Source organism: Protobothrops mucrosquamatus, unplaced genomic scaffold (assembly GCF_001527695.2).
Source record: "Protobothrops mucrosquamatus isolate PMUCROS unplaced genomic scaffold, P.Mucros_1.0 scaffold2850, whole genome shotgun sequence".
Classification (NCBI taxonomy): Eukaryota; Metazoa; Chordata; class Lepidosauria; order Squamata; family Viperidae; genus Protobothrops; species Protobothrops mucrosquamatus.
The window spans coordinates 19,182-38,574 of NW_015388880.1; the positions used below are offsets into that span (position 1 = coordinate 19,182).

At 37.6% G+C, this 19,393-nt stretch overlaps 1 protein-coding gene across 1 annotated transcript; it reads left to right on the forward strand.

The window, feature by feature from the left end:
- The first annotated feature begins 1,022 nt into the window (after window positions 1-1,022).
- IP6K2 (inositol hexakisphosphate kinase 2) lies at window positions 1,023-19,070 on the forward strand. The gene is made up of 6 exons (XM_015825870.1): window positions 1,023-1,083; window positions 12,181-12,478; window positions 14,592-14,814; window positions 15,424-15,599; window positions 17,005-17,180; window positions 18,193-19,070. The coding sequence occupies exons 2-6, from the start codon at window positions 12,277-12,279 to the stop codon at window positions 18,688-18,690; spliced, it is 1,275 nt and encodes a 424-aa protein (XP_015681356.1). The 5' UTR covers window positions 1,023-1,083; window positions 12,181-12,276; the 3' UTR covers window positions 18,691-19,070.
- Window positions 19,071-19,393: the final 323 nt, after the last annotated feature.

A 19,393-nucleotide genomic window follows, 5' to 3' on the forward strand; every position in this document is an offset into this window, starting at 1 on the left:
TGTTTGAGGGGAATGGAAATTTAACAACCAATCAGGTGCCCTGACACAGTGCTGCAATCTGGAGAAGAAAAATGCACAGGCTTTCTGAGCTCATAGACAAGGGACAATGTGCAGGCAAGTAGAGATCAAGCACCTTCTCCATCTGGCACCTCTATTGGGATGCCCTAAGTGTAGATTTGGCCTAGAAATTTCTCCCCCCCATTAACCACTTCGATGAATTCTGGGCTCTAACATATATAGAACATTGCATTTTATTGCTTTTATTATTTTTATTCCAGGAAAGAACAGGAAACCGACGTCAAATTTGTTTGAACCCAGTTTTTTTTTCTGAATGAAAACAAAGATGAGACGTTGCTTAAGGCTGGGAATGACATATGTTGATGAAAAATAGCATTGGCAACAGCTGAAGGACTCAAAGTAAGCCTAGCCCCCGGTGGCTTCCAGGGGGCTACTTAGTGTTGCCAGGTCTGCTTCCAAAAAATAGCGGACAAGCGGGGGGGGGGGGGGGGGGGGGGGGGGGGGGGGGGAGGGGAGGTGTTAAGTAGTAAAAAAAGTAGACTGTACAGCTTTAGATTACGTACCATTTCATCATAAAGCTTTTGAATAAAAAAAATGTCCACTATTTTGTGAAAAAAAAATAGTGAACATAATGTGAAAAAGTGGACTGTCCACTCAAATAGTGGACACCTGGCAACCCTAGGGCTACTATTCATTTAGGAAACATCCTCCCGCTCTCCCCTCCGCTTGTGGTTGCTACCAGTCGTCCACCAAATCTTGCGCGGCCCCTCCCCCCCGACTCTGCTGGTCTCCCCAAGTCCTCATCGCTCCTCTTCTAACCCTCCCCTTCCCCATCATCACGCGGCGCACGATGCCTGGCCGCCCGCCTCGGCTCCCCTAGTAACAAGAGTCTGGTTCCTTCACCTCCAATCAGCAGAGGCTGACTCCCCCTGAGCCAATGGCGACGGGCGGGGCGGGGCTTACCCTCTATCCGCGGGGGAAGGGCCGTCCCGCTCCGCATCGCCATTTTGGCCTGTGAGGAACAAAAGAGTTGAGGCGGCTGTTGGTTTGGGAGCCGGTTGGAAGGTAATGAGGAAGCTTTATTTGTTTTTTTTTTGTCCTCCGAGCGCGCTCGGCAAGGTGGCAAAGCCGAAAGAGCCGCATCGTATCCGGTGCTCTTCACCCCTGCAATGGGCGCCAGAGCCGTATTAATAGAGCACTGCCTTTCGTACGGCTTAAAATAACCGGCCGCGGCTCGGGGCGCCCTTCTCACCCCCTTTTACTGAGGGAACGCGGTCGACACTGGCTCCTTCTTGGTACCCGCGGCCTACTCCAAGGTGTGGGGGGCGGCCCGTGTGAGCTTTTTGATTTCGAGGTTGGTGGAAGGAAGGCCAGTATTCTAGGCATACGAACGCTGCCCTTCTCAAGCGAAGTTTCAAGTGTGAGTGTGGGGTGTTGCAATAAGAAAGCAATTGGCCTTGGGTCCACCCGGCTGCCCGCCCGCCCGCCCGCCCGCCCGCGCACGTTTGGGATCCGTGTGGACTTTCTCTCGCCGGCTTCTTTCGAATGGCCCAGCCGGTAGGAATTGGCTTTGCCAACTCCGTTCATAGGATGGCTCAGGAGTTGGGATGCAAGGTGCATCGAAGGCATTTAGCAAACAGGAGATTGTGTGTGTGTGTGTGTGTGTGTGTGTGTGGAGGGGGGTTTGTTTCAAAATAATGGCCAGCAAAAAGAAGCATCCCCCCTTTCCTAGTTCGAAAGTTAGCCTTTTGGTATAGATCAGGGGTAGGCAACCTCGGCTCTTTTATGACTCGTGGACTTCAACTGCCAGAATTCCTGAGCCAGCTTAGCTGGTATAGGTAGAAGGTCCAGCCAGGAGGATCAAAATCTCTGCTCTGGAGCAGCGCGTCAGAAGATGATGGGTTAATTAAAACTTGTATGTGGACGATGGATTTCAAAGCTTCTGTTGTAACAGGAAGTGTATGACTCATCGCTACTGGGGAATTTTAAAAGATGCACATGTGCCATTCTCTCTTCACATATTCACTTCCTCTGTTGTGTTTACATTTTGCATTGCCAGTTTTGAAACACTTCGAATGTAATAATAATAATAATAATAATAATAATAATAATAATAATAATAATAATAATAATAATAATAATAATAAAGTTGGAAGGGATCTCGGAGGTCATCTAGTCCAACCCCCTGCTCAGGCAGGAAACCCTATACCATTTCGGACAAATGGCTGTCCAGTTTCTTCTTAACAACTTCCAGTGTTGGAGCATTCACCGCTTCTGGAGGCAGGTTGTTCCACTGGTTAATTGTTCTCACTGTCAGGAAGTTTCTCCTTAGTTCTAGGATGCTTCTCTCTTTGGTTAGTTTCCACCTGTTGCTTCTTGTCCTGCCTTCAGGTGCTTTGGAAAATAGCTACTGAGGGAGAAGAAACACCGTCGGGGACTCTATAACCTTGTGACGATAGTACAGGGGGGAGCAGGAAGAGAAGCAATTTGATCATTGAAATTTAACTGAAGAGGTAACTACCTGAGGATTTTATTTTACGACTTTTACATAATGAAACGTAAATTTATTTTTGTCTATGGACCGAAAAAAACCCCCCCATAATCCAACCTTGTTATACACTGCTGACATTAATGTGTTCTGTATTTCTACTCTGATCTTTTAAAACTGACTCTGCTTTTTATAGGCTCTTCTGAACGATATATTGGGGTGCATATCATATAAGTAATACAGCATATTATAAATAATAGAAGCCTCTTCAGCTATGTATTTGGGATCAGCTTAATAAAGTTCGAACTCTATTCAAAATGTGCTGTGGAAGACACCCAGCTAAAAAAGACATATTCCACAGAACAGTAGTTTTGCCCGTTTCTACATGCTTTTTGAATTTATAGTTTGATGCACAGATTAAATGCTGGATTCTTGACATTCATTTAATAACAGTGCATATGTGCTCCTTTTTTCAGAACAAGGAGCTCAAAGCAATACATAGCGACAATAAACAGTGCAGATACATTGAAATGAGCAATATTAAGATATAAAAGCCTTCATATTAAAGAGATTTCTTCTCATGAATAAAAAGAATGTTTGCTCTTGCTAAACTTTAGGGTTCACCAAATACCAGTACATTACAGAATAATTGAGATTTGAGTGGCATACAAGATTAATATATTATTACTACAACTACTAAATTGTTTTTGTCAACTTAGTACTTGTGTGATACCTCAGTATGGTAATCAATAGTGCAAAAATAACTACCATGTATAGTTGAGGTGGAGTTAGAACAAGGGAACCTAGATTCAGGAACACTCTTGGGCACAGAAATTTACTTTGTGACTTACAGGCAAGTTATTATCTCTCAATAAATGTTGAATATGTTGCCTTTCATGGAGATTGCTTTACGAAAAAATGGAATGTATGCTACTTTGAGTCCTGGTGAAAAGATAGGATATAAATCTAGCTAACAAATAATAAAAAGTACATGGATTTAATTACAGGTTGATTAAGTAAAAATAATGTATGGGAACTGCAGTTCATTCAGGGAATCAAAGATGTGATCAGTATAGAAACATAACAACTTACATTTCTTGTCTTAGCTTAGTATTGGCTGTGTTTACATGATATAAAGGTAAAAAAAATTCTCTTGGACAAAACCATGTCATTTTCTTAGCAACAATTCAGAAATGGTTTTCCATTGTCTTTTCCTGAGCTGTCTTTTTTCTTTTCTTTCCTTTAATGGGATTTTACAATGGTCCCCATCCAAATATTAATACTATTTAACTTTATTAGATCACTGTGCACCATAAAATAAAACACAGGGATTCTACTGTGTGCTAGGCTAAAATACGATTGAAAAATGCAAAACATTCCATGTAGTTTACTAAAAGAGCTAATTACCCTTTTAGTAGAAGTGGTCAAATAGAGACTGCACAATCATCTGTTGGTTTAATCTGAACTCTTGCAAAGAGCAGGTGGCTAGATGATGATGTAACAAACAGGTACAGTATTGCTGCATTTATCAGTTGCAAAGAATTAATGGAACTGAAAAGCAACTGAGCCTTTCAAAATGTTAAGAGAATGTGCTTTATTGATTTGACCTATCTAGTGTACAGAAAAAAAACATGAATATGTTAGGCTAGCCATTATAGATAAGCTTGATACATTCTTAGAGCCGGAATCACAGAAATAACTGGTATTGATAAAAGAGATGTGTCAAGATTCTGTTCAAACAAGATAAAGCTGCAGTAGCAAGCTTTAATTGTAAATAATCTCAGTGGATCTAAATGTTCAATTCTGATAAAGAATGTGATAAGAATATATTCGGACATGCAATAAATTACTTTTGTAACAAATAATTTTATTTGCATCTTAGATGCACAGATAATGCTAATCTGTGCATATAGATCTCCTTTTCTAAGGAGAACTTTTATTTCCTGCATTATTCACCATGTTATTTTATGGGGGTGAACACAATTCACCATTATATCATAACACAGTTTTTCATGAATAAGCATGCTTGCTTGGAATTGTGGGAAAGGTAGTTAAAAAAAAAACTGGAGGGTACAAGATTGCAGGACTATGCTCTAGAACAGTGGTTCTCAACCTGTAGTCTGTGGATTCTGGGGGGGGCTGATGTCATCATAGGGAGTTCATGAAGGCTTGAAGAAATGTTATGATTTAAATCTTGGGGTTAAGTCTTGATGGTCCATGGCCATTGTCCATGGCCACAAAAAGTATTTAAAGGATGTCAGTGGTAAAGAAAAAGTTGAGAACCACTGCTCTAGAATGTATTTTAGCATATATGTGATGCAAGTTAAGAATTTGAAGTTTTGTTGAAATGAATGCATGGTGCTTTTTGGATCATAGGCATGACTCTTATAGCAATAGCACTTAGACTTATATACTACTCCATAATGCTTTACAGCAGTCTCTGAGTGGTTTATAACCTCAGCATATTGAGTCCTCATATCTGAGTCATTTCATTTCACTGACCTCAGAAGGATGGAAGGCTGAGTCAACCTTGAGCAGGTGAGAATAGAACTGCTGGTGAGAATAGGACTGCTGGCCATCGGCAGAATTAGCCTGCAATATTGCATTCTAACCACTGCACCATCACAGCTCTCAAGTAATTTTCCCTACAGAGAAGGGAAGGCCTTGGGATAATTGTGGCAGGCAGGTCTGTAGGATATCTAAACATTGGCTATTTAGAAAGAAAGGCAAAGGATTGGTTAGGGGGTTATGTTAAGTTGGGAGACGAGAGAAGGCTTCTATTGAGTTGCTGCTGACTTAAAATAAGTGCAGGACATCCCGAATTTCCTGTTGGTTCTGAGTTCGAAACAACAATTTTTCTGCTTTATAGAAACCTCTATAAATGGGCATATTTTATGATTTCATGCATATTGAACTGCAAATCTGACCATTAGACTTTAGTCTTGATGTATTGTGCAAATCCAGTCCATGCGTTCTATTTATAGTCAGTATATTATATATGAGTCAATTTAGTAACCCTGGGTTATATTCTTATGCCATTTCCACAAATAATGAAGTCTGCAAATGAAAGTCTTTCCTATATGTCACCTGTCCCAGAAAGTAAGTCTTAGATCAACATTAAATGCAGGCAGCTAACACTTTTGCAATTTGAAAATTGATACTATTCTTATTGGCCAACTCTGGCCCTTTTTAGCCATCCACAAGGAGCCTATTTACAACTGGTTCTGTTCTAGAAATTTATTGCAAAGCAGTGATTATTGATTTTTGTGGCACTTGGTGAAGTGCTAACAGAAATGGGACAAATGGGCATCACTCCTGTTTTTTCCCAAGGAGAATTTTCACATGGTCCTTTGAAGTTAGATGCAAATTTAAGCTGCCTTCATGCTGGGCCAGGTGTCATTTGAAGGTGAAATCACGAGGATGTGATCTCTAAAATAGCAAGGCATCTTTATATTAAGCTTAGAAGGACATGAAGATGAGCCCTTAGAATCTGATAGATGCTGTAATAGGCATCTGTAAGAAAAAGAATGGATGGTTGATTCCACATATTTAAAAATATGTATTACAGTAGATAAGCGTTTCACATTCTTAATTGAAGTTCAGATTTTTTGGTAAATGAAAATCATTGGAAGAAAGTAACTAAAATGTATGATATCACTTTAGTTAGTGATATCAGTACTTTCACTTTACTAATTCAACTTACCTGATAAACCTCATGTTGAACTGACAAGCATTGTTTATATGCTCAAATTTAAACTGCTGAAAATGGCCCTTGTACAGGGTTTTTCACACTGCTTTTCTTACATCAGGATGCTGTACACTTGCTGAACATCAGGTTAATACTGTCATCGTTGACATTTATAATTTATTTGAAATATTGAAGTCTGTCTTACTTTCTTCCTTTTATTGTAATTCAAAAGATTAGCATTAATATAATGTTGGCTATCCTTGCATGTAGCAGCAAATGAATGGAGTGCTGATAGATGCATAGATTTGCAAATATAAAAAAGGCTTGTGGTTAATGAGATTATTATCTTAAGAAGGATAAAAGCCTACACACAATGGCAGCATTGTTGCCTAAACTTAATATATGTCTATGATAACATTGTCTATGTAGCATATCTATTAATACTAACTACATGTAATTAAATCTATATGCCGCTCACCTCGCTTTCCAAAGTGACTCTGAGTGACTTACAATGTAATAAAAATTAGAAATATAAAAAGTAAAATTGCAAAGGATAAATACAAAGTAAAAAAAAAACATGGCCTCAGAGCAGAGCAGGTTGGTGCCTTTTCTGTTACTGCACCAACTACCTCCAGCTTATAGCTTTTCCATTGGGTCCCCACATCCAGTGGCAGAGCCAGGTTTTAAGGCTATTTCTTAAGACCAGAAAGGATAGGAATGGAGCTTGCCTCCAGGGCAAGATGTTTTAAAGACTGTGGCAGAAAATACTTTTCTTTTAGACTCCTTCAGCCAAAATTCCTTGTGTGATGGGGGCCCGCAATAGGTTCCATCTGCCAGAATGAATGGGACAGGCCAGTCCCGTAGGTCACAATGATTCCTCATATTATATCATAAAGGGCTTTAAAGGTGATAACCAACACCTTGAATTGGACCTGTTGGCATAACAGCTCATATAACGGTGGTGTTACATATGCCACCCTAGGGAGCGATAGAATTATCCATGGCTCTCCATTTTGGATCAATTGTAGCTTCCAAATATTCTTCAAAGGTAGCTCACATGTAGAGCTTATTGCACTAATCCAGACGAGAGATGACCAGGGCATGAGTGACTGAGTGCAAGGCCTTACAATCCAGAAAAGGGCACAGCTGACACACAGACAAATATTGCACTAATATATCAGCAGGATCTGTTTTGCTATAACTGTAGTATCACATAATTTATTGCAGTTTTCCTGAAGTAAGTGGATGTAGTAAAGATTTCAACACTCATAGAAAGAATTTTAAAATAATCTCAATAAATGATTTCTGAATCCTTAGTGAAGAGTCTATAGCAGGGGTCCCCAACCCCCGGTCCATGGACCGGTACTGGGCCGTGGCAGGCCAGCAAACGGGCCGTACAAACAAGCAAAGCCCCATCCGTAGGATGCAGGCAGAACACAAAACCACACCCCCTCTGGTCCGTGAAAAAATCTCTCTCCATGGAACTGGTCCCTGGTGCCCAAAAGGTTGAGGACCTCTGGTCTATAGGGCCCACTGACACTTTAGTTGGGGCTTTCTGCACCACCTATTATTTTAGTGACATCCTTATAATGATAAAAAATGGAAAGCTACCATGCTGAAGACAAAACCCTACCCTTAAATATCAAATGTTTCTGGATTTTACTTAGCCTATAGAGGCATTCTTATATATTAAATAGTTGGGTGGGCTGCAGGCCACAAACAAAAAACAAACAAACAAACAAAAAAGACAGATAAATGTGGCGGCTAAGAGACCAATCTGGGATGGTAGACCAACCACTAGACCAAAGTAGCTTTCTTGTTATTTTCAGGTTTATATAATCACCTTCCCATATAATTTATTTGATAAAGTCTTGGCACTTAATTTCATATATGTTTAACAATATTTTTTTAAAATTTGAAGTAATTTGCATATTTATCTCCACGCTAAAATTTTGTAGAAGGATGCAGTGACTGTTTTTTTTAATGTACATTCACAGGCCACCCATGGTAATTCTGGACAGATTTATTTGTTTGGATTTAGTATTTTAAAAATCAGTCTCATTTCTTCCCCTGTTGTTTACTTCTGGGAATTTAACATCTTGAAAAATCTCTATTCATATATGCTATCTAATGCTGATAAATGGACTTTTAGCCTCTTTAGTAATAACATTGAACTAGGGTTTTCTAATCAGGAAGAGACAAATGTGCTGAATCAACCAAGATCTAAATCATGGCAATTCTTTATAGCCAAAGCTTCTCTATTATTCCATTGGGGAGGTTAAGAATAAACACAAGATGTTTTCTAGCAGTTGATCTTGCTATGGATACAGATGCTTCTTATGTTAGAGACTTAGAGCTTTTCCTTTTAATCACTTTGATTGCTCTAGTTCTTGAGAGGTGGGTTGGTAGAGAAATGTCATATAAAAACAGACATTGGAATTAAAATTATTCCCCCTTAAGAGTTAAATTTGATGATAAAATAAAAAGTCTTATTTGGAATAAAAAATATATTGTTGTCATCTAGAACTTGAGATGTATTAATGTTTTAATAGTTCAATTGTTCTGAATTTATTAAAATCCTACCAAATTTAAATACATGCTTAGCTCTAGTTTCCCTTGAAATCTGGAGAAGATTACACTTCTAAGAAAGAAAGAATAATATAAAAGTTACTTACTTAGTTACAGGATTTACGTGACTGCCAAATTCACAAAAATGCAACTCTGAATGGTTTATAGCAATAAAAACAGATAAAACGTATAAGAACAACCAAAAAAGCCACAACAATGGAACAGTTACAATGCCTCATCATCACACCTCACAGGATAAACTTATTATCAATATCCAACACCCAAAGTATGTTTCATGCCTCTTTAAAAGAAGTGCATTTTGCTTTTTCGAAACATAGTCCATATATTTTCTTGGATTAGGCAGATGAGAGTAGATCTCAACAATAGTATTTTTATTTGCTCTCCACTTATTTTATCTCAGATGTTCTTTGCAAAATTGCCAAATTAATTCACTTGGATTCTTGAGTAGTGATGGACAATTTAACATTAGTGTAACAGCTCTCTTCCTGTTGTTTCTGTATGTTTTGAACAAATTATATCTTCCAGTTCCTATATTCCAGTTTAGAAGAGTCATCCCAGCAAGTCTGTTTTATGTTCTTTAAGTGGGGGGTCCCCAACCTTTTGGGCACCAGGGACCAGTTCCACAAAGAGAGGATTTTCCGTGGACCAGAGCAGGCATGGTATTGTGTGGTGTTTGCATCCCACGGACAGGGCTTTGTTTGTTTGTGCGGACTGGTTGCTGGCATGCCATGGACCGGTACTTGTCCACGGACTGGGGGTTGGGGATCCCTGCTTTAAGTCATATTGTCCTTATGAATATTTTTCAGTCATGAAGGAGATGTAACATTTTCAAGGGCAATCTTAACATTAACTAGAGTATTACAAAATATTTTGTTACAACTGTTCTGAGAAAAATGGATAATATTTTGCTTACCCAGCATAAGACAGAACTTTAATGATTATGTGTATTTAGATGCAGATATGTTGAATCATGCCCTGGCTAATACATAAGAGGCTTCAGGTTTGTAAATTCACAGATATCAAAATTCCCATGGTGGTTGTTTGGTATGCTGAAAGAAAACAAGTTATAATGAGCTCACAAGGGATGACCGTGAGATGAGAGTAGTATGCTTTTTTATTCTTGTATGCTTTTCTCTGAAGAACATGAGTTCTGGATATGATTTTGGTATTTTTACTGGGCGTCATGTTCTCTTTCTGTCAAAGTGTGTTTTATGGTGCTAGAGCAAAATTGTTTGAATATAACTTGGTAACTTTTAAATGTAAATTGGGTTTTTTTTTAAAAAACAACAGATCTTTGCTTATTTGAAAATAAGGCCCACCAGGTGATTAGACATAAATAAAGTCAAGTCTTCATTTTAAACTTAAGTCCTAGTGACCTAATGGATAAGTCCCTGCTTTTTTCTTGGTATTAATATGGAAATGGTTTCCCATTACCTTCTACTACCAGGATGTGTTTGATTTCCCACATAGCTCTTGCATCTTAAAGAATAAGTACGGTACTTTTTCTTGACAGAAAAATAATAACAGTGCCACCTTCTGGACACCTCTTTGTTACAGAAATGAACTTGATGCAATAATTGAGAACTTTTGGCTCTAGTAACCAGCTAGAAGAATAAATATTAAATATGCTTACTGCTTACCTTTTAGATGAATGTTATGCTACAGTAGGCATTCTTCCATTTCATTTATTTCAGTAAATTTAAATAATATATTTTGCTTAATAGAGTTTCTAATGCTGGTATCATGATGATCTGCTAAGTTGATATACACAGATTCGGTTATGCAATATTGAAAGCCTCCCTTCCTCACTCTCCCTATGCTTCTATAAATGTACCTATTGATAAACAAAATAATGAATGGTTTTTGTAATCTCTTGGCATTAGTTACAGGATAGTTGCAATCCTGTGTGGACTTTATGGGAAATAAACATAACTTAATACTGTGAGATTTGTTTTTGACTTAATATGCTCTGTACTGTTTAACATTGTGATCTTATATTTAAGTATGTTTAAAAATAGGTTTGTGACCTAGAACATTTTGTGGTCTCTTAGAATTAAGTGAATTATTATTCATGTAATGCTTTTTAGCGCTCTGCAATTAGCACCAAGTTGTTTTTAGATAGAGAGATTAAATGATAAAATCAGTAGCTTAATTTGTATAAAGGTCCTTATATTTACTGCTAAGAGACATTATTTTTTGTTTCTTCAAAGATAATATATTGAATAATGCAGTGGGTCTTTGAATTTTTAACTGTACTATTTAAAATTTTAAATATTATTTCCTTACATGTACATAAGTTCTTACTAGGTTAAACTTAAAATCATTTTTATGCTTTTGGGACATTTTTGTTAATGGTAAAAATATTTGTAAAACTACATGGCAGGTTTTCAAAAGTCATAAAAATGAGGAAATCTTTTTTTTAAATGTGATCTCTATGCTTTCATGGAGTATCTTTGGAATGGTTGAAGTTGTTTTTCAACTTACTTTTGCATTTAAAGTTGATAGCCTAAGAGGTTTTTAGCAAGAATTAACAAAATAACAGAGTTGGAAAAGGGACCTTGGAGGTCTTCCAGTCCAACCTCCAGTCCAAGCAGGAGACCCTGTACTATTCTGGACAAATAGCTTAAAAATCTCCAACAATGGTGCACCCACAACTTCTGGAGACAAGCCATTCCACAGATTAATTGCTCTTACACTCAAGAAACTTCTTCCTAGCTCTAGGTTGGATAAGTTTCCATCTGTTACTTCTTGTTCCGTGCTGTATTTTTCTCTGATGTCCACTTTGAAAAATCCAGGAATTAAAGGGAAACTATTATTTAAGCAATATTTTTGTTTTCTTTGTAAGAGTTGCTTTAGAAGGACTACAGTCAGTAATTTTATTTTAAATAGTATGTGAATGTCTGTGTGCATGCATTAGATGATAATGGGGAAAAAATTAAATGGAAACCCTAGGCTACAATGCTTTTTAGCTCGTTATCGGTATTGTGAGATAGAGAAGAAAAGTAGAAAAGGGTGATGCATCTCCTTTTGCCCTGTGCGATAAGAAACTTGGCTGAAAGCAAACATGAACGCTGAAAGAAGTGTGAGTAACGCTTTTCCTCCCCCTCCCCTCTTTCTGCTGACGTTCTCCCTGCTTTGCAAGAGACACACCTAGTACTTCTCTGCTGATGCTCATTGGCTGAATGCTACGTGGGGCGTGGTATGCAGACTCTTGCATGACCTCACTCCTGTTTGTCTCAGTGCTCAGATCCGGTTGTCTGTTTTCAGTTTCAGCTTTTGTGCCGAGAGTTTCACTTCTGCTTCTTTTCTGGCTGCAACGAAAGAATCTTTTACCTTTGGTGTTCCAGACAAAATAGAATAAAGACACAGGGATTTTTTTTCTCTTTTTTCTTTCTAGAGACTTACTAACCTGGAAAAAATACTTTCTGGAGGAACAGTTCTGTGAGACTTGCCTTCACCACCGTCCCATTGGTCTGTCTAATGTCCTACAAGGATGAGTCCGGCATTTGGAGCTATGGAAGTGGAGCATTATTCCAAAGGCGTCCTCCTGGAGCCTTTTGTTCACCAGGTTGGGGGTCACTCCTGTGTCCTCCGGTTTAATGACAAGACCATCTGTAAGCCCCTTATTCAGAGAGAACATCAGTTCTATGAGACTCTTCCTGCTGAAATGCATAAATTCACTCCTCAGTATGAAGGTATGTTGCCACCTTTAGAAGGGGGCTGGGTTTAATCCACTTAATAAAGTCCAATGTTCTTTTTGTCCTTAAAATCTCTTTTGCATAAGAGATTTTAGGGGGTTTCTTTTCATATATTTTGATGTTGTCTGAGCCAGGCTGTGGAAATGCAGGGTGGAGATGCTTGCCAATGGGTCTTTGGGCTGACTAACAGCATTAGAGTAGAACAACACTGCTGCTGATAGCCTATAAATCGCCCTTAGGCACAGGTAGGTAAGTATATTGATAACAGCTTGTAAGTGTTTTTAGTAATAATATTTTTTTTCTTTCTGATTTTTAAACCATATGTTTTTTTTAAAAAAAACTTGTATTAAATAAACTGTATAAGGCATGCTGCCTAGTGGAAGCTTAACAAGGATTTTCAGATGATCTCTAATGCTTACATTATGATCATGCTATATAAACAAGTTGTCATAGTAATGAAAACTAAAAATTACTGTTAAACATAATCAGCTTGTTTTTACCCTTAAGGAAATGGAAAAAAACACTGTGGCCAATAGGTAGGCAAAAGGTGAAGTACTGTTGATGAGGCTGTAAAAGATGATGGTATGTGGAAGTGGATATTCCAGTTCTTTTTACCATTGAATTAGTTGACCAAGACAGAAATTTAATTAACAGTAACTTGAATTTGAAATTCTGAAGTTTTGATACTGTATTCTATTTATTCATTTAATAAACCACCCTTTCCCCAATTGTTCTATATTATTTCGACCAAAGACTAAGATAAAATGCTTTTTAGCTGTATTTCTGTAATAATATTCATGCTTACTGAACATTTGAATGTTTCTGATTATGAACTTTCAGAATTAATAGATGAATGTGTGCTTTATGATGTTGATTAAATGTAATAAATTGTACTAGCAGGTGTGGTTTTTCTCTTGTGGAGATGTACGGGAGGGATTAAGGGGGGGGGAGAGCCTTATTTGGTCCATTGCTGTTGTTTTTTCCAGGATAAAGCCAAAGGCCATTTTCTAGCTGGCTTCCCCCCTTTCCTGTAGCTCTTTCTCGTATGGGCAGCAGGACTGTCAGTCAGAGCTTCTGCACTCCCTACCCTTGCTCCTGTAGGCCCCACAGCTGCCTGCCCTGCTCAGAAGTGCCAGCCTCTCGCCACGAACTCTAGTGATGAGCGGCAAGAATGTGCAGATTGATTGATTTCAGGATAAAGAGAGAGAACTGAGGAAAAAAAATACCCCATTCAGCCAGTTGTTACAACTTCTGCCGTAACTTTTCTATATGGCATGGGGCTGCATTCCTATCAGAACTGTCCTCTCAAAACATAACAGCAGTGCTCTAGAGACTTTGAGATGAGGAAGCAAAAATGCTTTCAAGGTTCACCATGTTTTGATGTATCTTGAGTTAAATTTGTTTTGTACTTCATTTTGTTATTTCATTTATGAGATGCTACGTAACTGAAACCAATAAAATATATTCCCCAGAGGAAAAATAAATCATTGTAAATTAAACGTGGTGATTCTGAGTGGAAGCCTTTTAATTAGTTGTCTGTTGTAATGTGTGATGTTGTTCTTGTTTTGCTCTACTCTTGCAAGCTTTTCCTTTTCTCTGGAATCTATTAAGAATATTCCCAAAAGCCTGTGTTTTGGATGAATGCTTTTAGATTTTCTATGGAGCAAAACCTAAAGCTTTTGGTGTTTCTCTGCAGGGCATATCCCCGTGCAAGATGTAAATATGCGATGTTTTACATCTCTCCTAGGGTCAGATAAGCCAGATTTTTAAAACATAATAAAAATTTTCAATAATTGAAAATGTCTCCTGTTATTATTTGATTCTTACTGTGCTCACAAGAAAGAGAAGAACCTCTTGTATCATTAATATGTTGTCTTCATGATAAATTGTCTTCTCTGTGAGGTGTCAACTTTGTCTAGATGTTTTGATATTTGTTAGGTTGACAGATGAGTTTTGGCCTGTGGCAAGATAAAAAACTAAGGATTTGGGGTAAGAGAAAAACCAAAGTTGCTATATTCTTAGTGCAAAATTATGTTGTGTTGTGATGTTTTTGTTTTTACTTCTCCCATTCTTAATTGAGTATCTCATGTTTCTCATGTTTCTTCTTAAGGTGTAGTATCTGTAAGCTTTGAAGAGGATGAAGATGGAAACTTGTGTCTAATAGCCTATCCATTAAATGGAGATCATGATAACTTGGAAAGTATAGATAATTCTGACTGTGAACCCAAAAATAAATTGCTGCGGTGGAGTAATAAAAAGACTCTTTTGCTAGAAAATGAAAAGTTAACTAAAGAATGGGTCAGGCAGCATAGAAAAGAAGAAAAAATGAAAAGGTAATTGACAGAATGTTCTGCTTCCTCATTTTTGAAAATATATACTTAAAACTTCTTGATTATAAATTCATCTGCAGCAGATTCACCTGCATTTAATTTGGAGCATAAACCTATGTTTTATATCGAGGAATTTTGTGCAGGATCAGAGCATACTAAGTACTTATTTGGAATGAGCTCATTGAAACTAGTAGAATTTTATGACGATTTATATCATAAAATATGCTTTACAATTTCTGAAGTAACAAGATGCTCTTTAACAATTTTTGCAGTATCATATGACTATATAAGGGGTTAAATTTGAGTTCTATCACATTAGAAAAGAGCATATTCTCATTTATAAGCTATAAAATATATTTTACAGTGTGGACTTTTGTGTCTTAACCATCCTTGATAAGATGCAAGTGCTCTTTGAAAAAAAGGTGAAATCTTGATTGAGAGAAAATTTGAGCAAATTGTTTAAATAATACCAATGAGTGTCATCACTCATTTATAAATATATTATGAAGAAAAAGTGAAAGTTGGCACCTTATTCAATTCACAGTTAGTTTATATTTGAAAGTATTTGATACTTGCATTTGACCACAAACATTGTTTGTTTTTATGTTTCAGTCACAAGTTAGAGGAAGAATTTGAATTGCTTAAGAAATCCGAAGTATTGTATTATAGTGTTGAGAAAAAGGGGAATGTCAGTTCACAGTTTAAGCACCATAATCCTTGGAGTATGAAGTGCCATCAGCAGCAACTCCAGCAAATGAAGGAAAATGCAAAACATCGAAATCAATATAGTATCCTTTGTGTGTTTTATACTATTTGTGCAAAGACTGCAAAAAAAACCCACTAGGAAATATTAAATTACTTAAAGCAAACAATACAGTTCAAACTCTGGAAGTCTGATGCACATTGTTCCAGTGTTAAAAGATTGTTTCTGCTATTGAGCGTTCCGGCTGTTGTAATATTTCTTAGGAGGATCCCTAGCAGATCCTTGCAAGTCAATTGCCTTTGCCGCTTCTTGTGATTAGCTTGTGTCCTCTCTTGTTTGAGGACAGGACTGATTATTATGTGGGTTTCTGCAATAAAAAAGGAGCTGTATCAGATCAGAAGGCATTCCAAGACAGTTGTCTGTATTTATACCAGTTCATTTTAAAATTAAGAATACGCTAGAGTTCAAATCTAGATTGTGAACTGACTCTTTCAGCACCATCAGAGGGATTGACCGCTTGTCATCCCAGAACTTCACCTCAGTTTTGCTTTGGATTTTGTCAGTACAAAGATCAATTTGCCTTTTTATGCATAGTTTTATGACACAAGCACATATTTCTTAAATGATGCTACTTGCTATCAAGTTTACTCCATTTTATATTTTGGGGAAACAGCTTCTCATTTCATTCTTAAACCCAACTTAGTGTAAATTGATCACATCTTGATTGGGGTGGTGGTGGTTGAAGTGTCTGTTCATAATATTTTAGTTGATAATCTGCGGGTTTTTTCCAAAGATTTGAGAACAGTTGTTGACCAGGATTCTGTGCTCTCATAATATTTGTCATTTCACTGGACTCTTTTAGTACAATTTAGAAATCAAGAGACCAGGCTTATGTGCAGCCAGTTCAGTTTAAAATGGTACTTCTGTAACGTAATGTAATAACCATGCTTAACTTCAGTTGAAGGCAGATATTTTAATTTATTTGTTTACTAATAAAATTTAGATAGCTGCCCATTTCACTGAGGGACTGGACTCTTGTGTGGTGCACAACAATAAATTATTTCAGTCAAACCCTGTGGGTTATTTCTAATGACAAATTACGCAGAGAGACGATCCCATCTCTCCCCTGGCAGAGATGGTCACCCAAACCTCCAAAACTGATTTCAAGGGAGCCGGGAGAGGAGGAGAAAGTCCCATCAAACATGTTAGATTTCACTCATTGATAATCCCTGTTATTGTTTACAGCAGAGGTTCTCAACCTTTTCTTCACCATGGACCCTCTTTAAATACCTTTTGTGGCCACGGACCCCCAAGACTCAAGATTTAAAATCATAACATTTCTTCAAATCTTTGCGGATTTCATGTGACGACATTGCTGCCCCCCCCAGGGGGTCCATGGACCACAGGTTGAGAACACTGGTTTACAGGATTTATTTTTATTTCAAGTGTAAACAAGTTACTACTTACATTATTTTTCCTTAACTAAATAGAATTTATTTTACTGGAAAACCTAACCTCACGATATGAGGTGCCGTGTGTGTTGGATCTCAAGATGGGGACCCGGCAGCACGGAGATGATGCATCTGAAGAAAAGAAGGCCAATCAGATCCGGAAATGCCAGCAGAGTACTTCAGCAGTTATAGGAGTTCGTGTGTGTGGCATGCAGGTGTGTTTTAAATGGAGGAATCACTCATATTTGGTATGATCAGCTTGCAATTAAAAGTGACCATGTATGAAACCAATATCTACTTATTTGTATTTGTACACCCCCTCCCCAGGGTCCCTCTGTGAGAGAGATGGGCAGTTTTGAAACGTGAAAAATAAATAAAAATAAATCAGTTTCAATTTTACACTACTATGAAAGCCCTTAGTTCAATACAGGAGAATATTTGTAGCTCAGGGTTGAAACGAGGGGTCCTTGGTGCTCTTGGAGCTTGGTTGTTCTCTTGCAGACATTTCATTACTCAAGATAAATAATCGGAGTAGCACTCAGCAGCAAGGACCCTTGCCCTTAGTTCACTATATGTTTTGTTTGAGGAACACTAATTTTGTCCATATTGTATGAAATTACAGTGCATGATTACAGTATGAGGCCTGAGGCCAAGATATGAGTTATGTTTTGGTCTACATGGGCTGGCTAGTCTGGATTCACTGTAATAAAATAGTAGAAATCGTTGCATTCTGGTCAATTCTTTCAAACTATAGATTTGTCCTGTGTATTATTTATTTTAGGTGTGATGTAAGCCACCATGTGATTATAATTTTAAATACTATTTTTCTCCTTCAAGGATAGGCCACTGAATATGCTAAACAGTAGTACTTAAGTGCCAGTAACTTTGCCAACACAGTTAACAAGCACAGGCATGATACTTGTATTTATGGGCTGAGTTATGGAGTGACATTATGCATGTTAGGACTTGATTTTCAAAACAGTGGGCAAACATATTTATAATCCTACTTAAAATATCTAGTTATATCTCTTATTTTTAAACAGTGTAAATCTGAAAAAATACTTCGCAGGGGAAGAAATGCATCGGAGAATTGGTAGCAGGTGGGATAATCTCCACTTTGCTTCAGCTGTCGTAGAGCAGCTTGCAAATCAGTTAAAATAATACTGTTTTATTTCAGTGCTACCGTTGTATTTAGTGCTAATAGATCCTTCTTTTTTCTTTCTACAGGTTTATCAGCCAGATTCTGGCCACTTAATGTTTATGAATAAATATCATGGGAGAAAACTTTCAGTCCAAGGATTTAAAGAAGCACTTTACCAGTTTTTTCATAATGGCAAATATTTGCGACGAGAACTCTTCGAACCTGTTCTAAAGAAACTAACTGAATTAAAATCAGTCTTAGAGAAGCAGGAATCCTACCGCTTTTACTCCAGCTCTTTGCTGATTATTTATGATGGGAAGGAATTACAAGATGTTGTGGTGGACTCGGACCCAGAAGACATTGAAGGTCTTTCAGAAGAATCATCAGATGAATCAGCACATGCATATGCCTACAAGCCTACAATTAGTTCCGTTGATGTTCGAATGATAGACTTTGCCCACACTACATGCCGGTATTACGGAGAAGATAGCGTGGTGCATGAGGGCCAAGATACGGGTTATGTTTTTGGACTTCAAAACTTAATACTTATTATTAAAGAAATAAGGGACGAAAGTAGTGAATAAAACATTTAGAATGCAAAACTGTAGAAAGCACTATAATGACTCTTTGTATTCCAGAAATACTGACCACTTTCTTGTGGTAGCAGCCTGTACAATCTGTGTTGGGATAGCCCCATCAGAGTCAGAGCTGTTCAAAAGAGGGCATTTCCATTTAGTGGTGCTAGATTTAGCACTGACACAACTGGGTATCTTTATTATTTATTTTAACTCTCGTAAACATTCCATATTTGATTATCCAGATACCTCCGTTATTCCTGTGTGTATATGTATCAATAAAATATTTTTGTTCATTGCAAATGATGATGTCCTCTTTCTAATCTGTCAGTCATTTATTAAAATATCCTGGATCTTACTATTACGTTACACACTCTAACTTTAAATTGAGGTCCTCATGAAATAAAAAAGTTATTTTTGAAACACGATGCTAATGTATTCTTAGTACATGGGCTTCTACATGGTCACAAAAAATACAGTAAAACAACTTGACACTTCTTTCCCACCTCCCCAGGAAGTGGGATGTGTAATCGGGTGATATGTGGGATGTTTCACATCCTTGTTAAAATCCGAGTATTGGAGCTTTGTATGATGCAGGTAGATGTTAGAACTTGGTGTCACTTTTATCAGTGTTTCTGCCTACATCCATAGTCTTGATACTTTCTGCCTATGTCCACAGACTTTCATCTTGCTAATAATTCTGTTTCATGCT

Bases quoted from the DNA above. Each gene is read 5' to 3' on its own strand.
- IP6K2 (XM_015825870.1), top strand. From the start codon at position 12,277: ATGAGTCCGGCATTTGGAGCTATGGAAGTGGAGCATTATTCCAAAGGC. The intron at 12,479-14,591 runs GTATGTTGCCAC...TTTCTTCTTAAG, and splicing joins ATTCACTCCTCAGTATGAAG to GTGTAGTATCTGTAAGCTTT. The intron at 17,181-18,192 runs GTGTGTTTTAAA...TTCTTTCTACAG, and splicing joins TTCGTGTGTGTGGCATGCAG to GTTTATCAGCCAGATTCTGG.